This window comes from Acanthisitta chloris, unplaced genomic scaffold (assembly GCF_000695815.1).
Source record: "Acanthisitta chloris isolate BGI_N310 unplaced genomic scaffold, ASM69581v1 scaffold9740, whole genome shotgun sequence".
NCBI lineage: Eukaryota > Metazoa > Chordata > Aves > Passeriformes > Acanthisittidae > Acanthisitta > Acanthisitta chloris.
This window is the reverse complement of record NW_008651071.1, coordinates 22,444-32,228: the sequence shown is the minus strand read 5'-3', so window position 1 is coordinate 32,228 and position 9,785 is coordinate 22,444. Positions and strand designations below refer to the sequence as shown.

The 9,785-nt window shown below is 39.8% G+C and overlaps 1 protein-coding gene across 1 annotated transcript in view; it reads right to left on the bottom strand.

The window, feature by feature from the left end:
• The window catches only part of LOC103799242 (methionine-R-sulfoxide reductase B3, mitochondrial-like), a gene marked incomplete at its 3' end in the record, with an annotated part of 25,937 nt that overhangs the window by 8,731 nt on the left and 7,421 nt on the right, over nucleotides 1–9,785 (bottom strand). The window contains exons 3-4 of the mRNA XM_009071550.1: nucleotides 3,138–3,246; nucleotides 1,243–1,320 (exon numbers count right to left, since the gene is read on the bottom strand). Coding sequence (XP_009069798.1) covers nucleotides 1,243–1,320; nucleotides 3,138–3,246 — 187 coding nt within the window. The remainder of the gene's footprint in view (nucleotides 1–1,242; nucleotides 1,321–3,137; nucleotides 3,247–9,785) is intronic.

Below are 9,785 nucleotides of genomic sequence, written 5' to 3'. Positions count from 1 at the left end.
CCCTTCTGATTCTCTCCCCCATCCCACTGGTAGGATGGTGAGTGAGCAGCTATGTGATGTTTGTTGGCTGGCTGGGGTTAAACCACGACATACCCCCCAAGCCAAGCATCATAGTTAACACATGATATGAGAATATTGTCTTGGCTGTGTTTGTAACCATTAGCTTTTCAGCTCAAAAGACTCACATTATTATTCAAATTTCTGCAGGTAATCCTAACAGAGGAATCACACATTACAGAGATTAAGTGCTTCTTTCATTTTACAGACAGTCTCTTGAGAACAACTATCACTGCCACATCTGGTGATTCTAGAGCTACATCAATTGTATTTTCCTTTGTAACCTATTACTGGCCCAATTTTCTGTATTATTAGTGCTATCCTGACCATCCTGCTTCACACTTTTGTAATGGTACCTCTTCAAGTGAGAGGGACTGAGTTAGTGTGGACTGAGGGGAAAAAAAGCAAGAAAAAAAATTAAATTCTTCATCAGAATGAACACAAGCAGCCAGAAATTAGAAAAAAACACATAAACAACTGAATCTGTGCAGAACAATGCAGTGATTAAGATAATTCAATCAGCACTGCTTCTAGCACCAAATATAGGGCTGTAATTCCCACAGTACTTCTAAAGTGTATTTTTCATGCAAGACACAAAACTGATTATTTTTTTCTTAATCATTGCTCCAATTCCTAAAACAGCTCTCCATGTGTTCTAATTGTAATGGATGGAAATTCAGTAAGTAATGCAATTTTCCTGGGTTTGGTTTTCTTAACTTCTTGAATTCTAAAAGAAAGCATCTGCTTTTTTTCTCCACTATCAGATATAATGCTGTAGCATGGATGCAGCATCACCACCTGGTAGCTCTTAAAGCTACCCGTAAGTAATGCTAACAGCCAAACCTCAGTATCTGTCAGCACAGTGAAAGATTGTGCTCCAAATACTTGGCATAGCTGCATACAAAAAAAATAAATTTAAAATTACTACTTAATTTTTTCTATCCTATTCCCTTTTTTACCTGAATGTTATCTATATTATTTATTTATCATATTTTTTGTTTACTAGAACATCAATTTTACTATAGCATTATTATTCATATGGCTTCTCTTGTATCTCTTATAAGGTTGAATGATGTCACCATTCTGTGATTCTGCGAAATGACCTTACACAATTATGCATGGAATATATACAAGATTACATATAAACTAAAAGACAAATCTCAAAACTATACTTAGCATACTCACTTGAATAAAGGAGTCCCACAAACAACACATTTGTATATTCCTTGAGCTTTATGGTGTGTGTACTCCCCCTCAAAGGCACTGGGAAAACAACAACACTGCATTTTAAAATTTAATAAAGGAATTTGGGTTTTTTTAATTACCAAAGAAGCTAAGGCTTTAGAAAAATATTAGAGAAGAACCCCACACTTTCAAAGCTGGCAGTTGTTTTTTATTAAAGGCAGCAAATAAAGCAGGCACAGGAAAAGGGGAATGTCCTCGTTAGTGTGCCTCAGGTGTTACACATCATGCAAAAGGAAGCAAATTGTCCCACAGTTCAAAGGCCAGAACAAAAACAAAGAGGGGTAAACCTGGAATCTTCCCCTACTTGACAAGTGAAATGTCAAAATTTTGCAAACATGGGTTGTTTGGCACGTAGCTCAACCTGCCGCACCCCCTGGGCCGGTGCCTGGGCCGTGTGTGTGCGGTGGGTTCAGTGCTGAGGGAGGTGCAAGGCGCTGGGTGCCTGTTGCCCACCCGCCCGGGCGCTGCAGAGCCACGGCGCTGGGTCAGGTTACCACCAGCTGCCCAGGCAGCAGAGGCATTGTAGCTGAAAATGAAATAATTGGTCCACAATTTCAAGCTGTGTACACCTTATATTTTCAGTTGAAAAGCAATATTCCAGCTTTAAGGGAATATTTTTCTAAGTTAACAATCTAAGAGGCTAGGAGGTCATTCGCTTAATACGAATCAGCTGCGCTAGCCCAACAAAAAGCCTATGTGCTCAGCAGCTTGTTTTTATTATCCTTTCACCCTTTTTATGAGGTCCAATTTTTTTTTTATAAACAGGATTTTTAAGAATGACCTAATCTCCGATTGTTTGTGTGCATTAAATCACGTTGTTGGTCTCGTACACAAGAGTGCGGAGGGCTGGGTGGAAGGCAGGCCTCCCAGCAGAGCCAGTGTCCCCTGTCCCACAGGCTCCGGGAGGCTGGAGGAGCTGGGGTGGAGAGGGGGACCATGCTGCCAGCCTCCCCGGCATGGTCAGCCACCAGAGTCAGCACTGTCAGGAAGAGGGCTGCCTATTAACCGGGACCCCACGTGCAGCGGGGAGCCCTTTCAGCTCATGAATGAAAACAAGCAGTTACATCATTAGTACGTTTGGAGCAGAGGTAAAGCCAGGGCCTTACGCCAAGCCCAGTGGTATAAATTAGACAACAAAAAATGGCTGGGCCTTGGCAAGTTACCTTCATGCTGGAATCAGCTGAGAGAGAGACTTTATTCACTAAAAACAGTCTTGGAAGGGTGTCCTTTTTTTTCCCTCCAACACTTGGGGCTGGCTTCCAGTGACTAAAGCCATGTGAGGGCAGTTATTGAAAATTTTTGACATTCCAACCACAAATGAGCCAATAAATACCTTCTCCACATGTGCTTCAAAAAGAAATCGGAGTGGGGTGGAAAAGAACTAAATTATGCTACCTTCTTTCTGCAGCCAAAACGTCTATACTTACAATGGCCACCTTCAAAACTCCAGCCTCCTGGCACAGGGCCATTTCCCTCGTGGTTGTGCTTACTGCGATGTCTTCCAAAAAAAGTGTACCTAAACGGCTATTACTTCCACACGTTTTGCAGTAAACTAAAAACAGACTCTAAACATGAGCCCGGTGACTTTATAAGACATGCAGTGTTCATTAAAAGAAAAACTCACACAAGACCCTTGGCCCCGGCGCCCGTGCTGCAGATGCTTGTCTTTGCAGTAGTGTTAATTTGTAGGGGTTAGTAAACAAGTGCAGAAATGCCGGGGGAAAAAATAAACCAACAAAACTTGGTGGAGAGGGTAAGGAAACAGCAGTAAGAGGAGGAGTGGAAAAGAAAGATTCCTGTGTTTTGAGGACTGTGTTTCCTTTGTCCTGCCTTACCTTTCAGTCCCCTTCTCCTGAGTGACATGGTACTGCAAGGGTGTCAGCCGCTTCCTCAGCTCATCCTGGGAAAAGACCACCTTACAGTCCTTTTTATCCCTACATGACCCTGCAAAGGGAGAGGATATGGGAGAAGGAGCCTTTTTAGCTTAAATCCTGAATAATTGTTTTGGCAGACAGCCACAGCATAGCTTCTGCATTCACTTGTCAATGACCAGACCAGTCCCTAATGCACGAAGAATGGCTCAGCTGAAATACAGCTGATTATTTCTTCAAATCCAAGTTTAAAAAAGAATTTTTATAGAGAGCCAGGTGATTGCACTGGAGCAGTGACAATGTGCTACAGCCAAAGCCCTTTGGTGTGTTATACACTAAACTGTTGTGCACACAATTAGTCACAAGAAACTAACATTTTTCCAACCATTAAAAAAAAATCAGCAAAAAACCAACTACAGTTGAAACATTCTTTACAAGACATCTATATTGGAGACTTATGGTAATGGGCATATGATGTTTAGCCACAACATCTAGCAATTTCATTACCCTTTAAAGTAGCTGAAAACCAATTCTAAACCTTCAGAATTACAATAAGGTTGATTTAACTTCTAATAGCATCCTCATCCTTTTACTTTATAACATTAGCAATTTTATTTTTTCGCTGTTGAAACACTAGAATAGGAGCCCTGAGGAGCAAGTAATTTCTTTATGCACAAAGCTGTACAAGGTTCAACAATAGACTTGTCGTAAAAATCAGGGTTGCTGGTGAAATTACCCTTCTTTGAAAATCTCATCTTAAGCTTTGCTTAGTTCATGCAGAAAATCCAAGGAGTTCATAAGGATTACTGTAAAAACCCACATTTGTATAGTGCAAAAATTCACATCAGGAAAGAAAAAAAACAACAATGAGGTTGCTTTTGGGCATGAAAACTCCCAAAATAGGAGCAGAAATTTCCAAATATTCAGGTAATTTTGATAATAATTGGCAAAAATTAGCTGACAACATATGGCAGGGAAAAAGCACTCTAATTCTGACAGTAATTAAAATATAGTACAATTAGAAATAAACAGTCCCAACAAAAATATTTTTTGCTAGCAATGTATATACACTCATAAAAAGACCAATTGTGTTCCCAAAGTAGAGGCAACAGAGCTACCCATCTGTATGTCATTTAGTACAGGAGAGGCAATGGCAGGTTTAAATTACATGGTATTGGATTGCAATTTCCTAACATTGGATGCTTTTCTGCTTTTTTACCTTGAGTCATTACTAAGGAGCGTTCATAAAAAGTAGCTTAAAGCACAGATGCTTGCAAATCATTTAAGAAAAGATGTTTCTTTCTTCCTCCCCCTCTTCTTTTCTCATTTTTTTAATGTGGGGGTGGGTGAATAGGGGAGAGAGAAAAAGAATAATGCTGTTGGTCACTACCAACTAACCCTAGGAAGTATTTTCAGGGAAAAAAAAAGTAAAATTGAAAACATCTGATTGAAGTAAATAGTGCAAACATAAAAAGCTTTACTAGTGAAAGAAAGGTATTGAAAAGCGACTTTATTTCACAGATTAGAAATTACTTTTGATCTAAACATTCTTAAAAACAGATTGTTTTCCACCCTGAGCCATCTCATTAGCTGTGCTGCAGAGCCTTCGTTTTAATGGCAAGCTTTGAAAGGGCACTGCTGTATGCCTTTGTTAGCTTCAATCTTATTTGGGAGAGGGATAAAGATTTCATTCCAGGTCTCTTTGTTTGTCTTTCAAGAACCACTAAAGCAGTATTCACACAAATTTTGCAGGAATGTGCCCTGTGCCATACCTTACAAATTATTTGGTTTTGGTGCACTTAAAGGTCACCTTCCAAATTAGCAAAATTTTCCTACATCCTGGCTTTTCAACCTTAAATGTAAATATTGTTTCCTAACTGTAAGTGAGGTTTGTTCTTTATAACATTTGGTTGCTTATTTAAAGATGTCAAACTCTGGAGGTTTTGATTCTCCAAACGTGCAGGGCTCTAGGACTAATAAGTCTTTCGAAATGCAGCTAAAAGGGAAAGGAAGCATATGGATTATATAAATAGCTATTGTTATCTTGCATTATGCAGCTCAGAAAGAAACTGTTTGAGAGACAGTCTTTTATCTGTAACTTCAGTCTTAACAAGTAGTCTAGAGAGCAGCAAAGAGTCTTACAAACCAACACCTCTTCCCTTTTAAAAATATCTACCCATAATTTAAAAATAAAATTCCATTTGCTCTTCAGCTGCTGCCAAAAAGCAAAACAAGCATAACTTCACTTTGGAAAAAATCAGAGAAAATACTGAATGTTTTAAAGAATAGTCAGTATTCCCTCTTTACGCTCTTTAAATGATCTTCCATCTCTTTTAGAACTTTAATGTTCTTCAATCCATGGGCTCACTATATGCACAAGAAAACTCCTAGATGCCACTTGATCCACAACATAGATCAGAAGTAGGAAGTGTGTTAAAAGAGATGGGTTTTCCTCTCACAGTGTTTAATAATTAACTGTATGCTTTATAATACAAACAAGTATTTTTCTCTACAAGGGAATTTAGCCAAACTGCACTGGGGTAAAATGCAACCAACCCCAACAAAGGATTCTCCAGGTTTGTAATTTAATGGCGTATGCATCAACAAAAATTTGCGCTACAAATCATAAAGTTTTTTTTCCCCGGCATTCAAGAACAGCCCTATTCAATTAATTGCACTTATTATTTAACTGCTAGCAACAACAAAAAAAAAAAAAAAGCTCAGTAAATTGATCACACTATTTCCATATTGCCAAAGAGGTAAAGCAAGACTCGACCTTGACTGCAGAGGACGTAAGGGTATGTTAACTGAAACAGGGCTAGCCTACAAGCTTCAATAAAATTCAGTGAATCCTAGAAACTATTGTATGAGGTTCTAGTCCTCTGGTTAGGAAAAATATTACATGCAAGAGGGACAAAAGTGCTCAACTTGCAGTAAAAGAGTGGCTGCTTCTGGTTTTGCAACTGCTCTTTTACGACATACATAAGATGACTGCCACAATCAAGCCAACTGTCCCTATCTTGGGAGGGGACAACATAAAGCTACACAAAGATATGTCCAATATGAGAAACTGCCACTAGTAATGGAGCTGTTACCAAACTTGTAATTAAAGCAGAGAATAAACGAACAGGTTGACCACCTTCCTCAGTCTGGTTCTCCATAGAAGGGTCAAGGTTTGGGCTGTGGAGAGGGTTCCCATACAGGCAAAAAAATTTTTCAGCAGTTCAGGCATAAAGGCAGGTTCACAGTTCATTTGCAAATTACACAGTTGGAGGCAGATGAGCACAAAGGTCATCACTTCTACAAACAGCATGATGTCAATGTGATTACATTAAAGGTGAGACTAAATTAAATATAGTATGAGAATAATAGTCTGGACTCATAGGATCTATATTAGAACTCTGGAATGGATCTCACTTCTCTTTGGAGGTGATGTCCTCAGCAATGACTTTTAGAAGAGCCCAGGACAGGTGTCTTCTGAACTCCAGTTAGATGCCACTGTTAGGAGAGGTGAACACTGTCCTGCGAGGGCTGACAGAATTCCCTTTACACTGCATGGCAGGATCGAAGGCCAGATTAAATCTCCCTAATCAGTGCACCTTTGCTGGGGTTGGCACTCATGAGAAGAGCAGCATGCAGGCAACTGTCACCAACAGGCACTTGCCTTTAGCCTTCTGCCAACAGTTACAGCAGTGCTAAAAGGAGTTACAATCCTAGAGCAGGATGGAAAGCTGTGTGAGGAAAAGACCAGGCTCACTAATCTTAACAAATAAACAGTGAAAAAAATGGCTGAGGAAGGTGTAACAAATACCGACAGAAATGAGAAGAGCAGCATGCAGGCAACTGTCACCAACAGGCACTTGCCTTTAGCCTTCTGCCAACAGTTACAGCAGTGCTAAAAGGAGTTACAATCCTAGAGCAGGATGGAAAGCTGTGTGAGGAAAAGACCAGGCTCACTAATCTTAACAAATAAACAGTGAAAAAAATGGCTGAGGAAGGTGTAACAAATACCGACAGAAACCCGGAGCCTTCATTTCCTGTGCTTAGGAATGGTTTTTTTGAAAAGCAAGGCAATGCATGATGCCATTTCCTATTCACCTGCAGCCTATGGGCATTTCAGAGTTCAGCTCTGTAGTTCTCTGTACAAATTAAGTGAATACAAAGTATTTTCTGGGTGTTGACCTGATAATGATGACATTAAGCATCTCACCTCACATATAAATTCCAATTTCAACTGACCTTTTCAAGCCTGGGGTTCATAACATTCCTTCCCTATAAGTGATCACAAGAAAGCTGGCAACAAGATATGTCCAGACAGACGGACACAAGTTTGCAGACCATTACTCTTCACCACTCAGCCCTTCACCTGCTCCAGCATGCCAGAGGGGGGCGATTAGTATCTGACATACCCTGAAATGTGGTGGCATTTTGTCGGATGGCTTTCCTTCCTCAAGTAGTCTTTTGAACCATTCTAACAATTTTATCTTACGCTTTGTTGCTGCCTATTACTGAAATTAACCCAATATTTCAACTACATGGAAATACGTCTTCCCCCTTCTGTATATGCCTCTGTTCCACTAGCATTAATGGACATTTCAGTCATGCACTGCACACATACCACTTAGACTTCCTGAATTAAATGCAGCAAGATCAAATGTTCCAGCAGAGCACAGCTATATAATAAATTGAACTTCTAGTTTTCAGTACTACTTTCAATATATCTAAGCAGTTTTTTAAGGGCCTTCCAGCACATTTTATTATTCATATACCATCTCAGCCCCAACCCTGCAATGTGACCTGTGTAGGCAGACTCTTGGGAATATGCATACATCCAACAACTACATGAGGGTCTACAAATATTCATCAGATTACAGGATCTGGTTCTACATATACATCTCCCTGCCTCCCAAAGCCTGTCCCCCCAGGAGAGGGTCAGACCTCAGTAAATTGATGGTAAATTATCTCAAACTGACATTAAGAGGAATCCTGCAAAGTTAAAAAATATTTGAATAAATTGATTTAAATAAATAACCTTCCTTATGCTATTGCTAACAGTATTATTAAAAGTGGAATCTCTCATTTTTTATTAGTTCAAATTTCATTTACAGAGTTTATGCCTCTTGTTGGCAGTTTTGCCTCTCTCTCTGAATAAGAAAAGGCAAATACACAACTCGTTCAATTCTGTTTAGTCTGTCCTATGCAGCCTCTAGTCCACAGCCTTGGGAGAATGCCACAATGTCCTATCCCCTCAAACAAGCCAGGAACTGCTCATCTAGTTTAAAAAAGAAAAACTCTTGAAAATGCAAATCATTGCAAACAACTCTGTTAGCCTGTAAATTGGAAAATACAGTCTTATAAAACCTGTATTTGACATGATAGTTCTTTTTATAATCCTCTCACAAGCCATTTTAAATTACTCAAGCCTGCTGCTGCCTAGGATAGATGCTGCAAAAGAAACTCTGAAATGTTCAGAGGTCAAGTTCAAGTAAAACACAAACTTCATCATTTAGGAAAAAACCCGTAAATGTTTTACACACTGAAAAACAGATACGTGTTTCTCCTCTGAGGGATGGCTCCTTTGCTTTCTTGCTGTAGGTAGCTAGCTCCCACCCGCTGTTGAAATACCATTTGCAGTTTCATGCAAGCATTAGGAGTAATGGGGCGAAGACCATTTCCACTATATTGTGCGTTGAAAATCCAAAAGCCAGGTACCAGGATAAGTTAGAATTTTGAGTCAAATGCCAGGTTCTGTCTTAAAAGAACACCACCCAAAAATTAACTGTCTTTAAAAAAACTTATTTACTTAACACACAGGAGGGTCAGATGGCCACAAGGGAAGGGCAAGCCCCTTCTTTGCAAACCTGCAAACTTCCCATGCAATCAATTAACAGAGCTGTCACATTTATTTTTTCCATCTGGTAATCAGCATGGCTCATGTTTAATATAAATGCATATATTTTGAATCACCATCAGAGATCTCCCATGTAAGACAGCAAATTTATCAAGCACCAAAAAGAAAAAAAATTTCTCCAAACTACCAATTATTGCATCTACTCTGTACACTTGTTTTGTTTCCAAAGACAGTGGTACTGGAACCCCAGTGGTCCCAGTACAGGCAGCATCTATGGGAACAGAAGCTGCCCTGTTGTTTCCACAGGTCTGCAGGCATGTTTGTGGCAGGTTACATGGCCAAGGTAGCTATGTAAGCCAAAGAGACATTCCCTGGAAAAGAAATCTGAAGCTGTCTCTCCTCCCTGCAAATGTAAAAAACATTTAACAAAAGACTGAGGTGTTTTGCATAGTGGGAAATGGAGAAAGAAAAGCAGCTCCTTTTGTCCTCTTCAGGCATGTCTACTTTACTTCATTATCTGACATTAATGAAACAAATGTCACTACCAGCACAATCTTGGTCTCATAACCTTTCCAAATTATAACGACTGAGGAGTCCAACACCACCCTGTGCTGGCTGCTGGAGGGGAAGGCAGCTTTCCCTGGGGCTTTTTGAGTTGTCATCTTCACTAGTACTGTAGTGACGGCAGCATGTGGCTGCTCAGCAGAGGTTCGTGAATAGAAGAACCTTCAATTAAGTGGAGCAAAAGCTCATTACGTTAT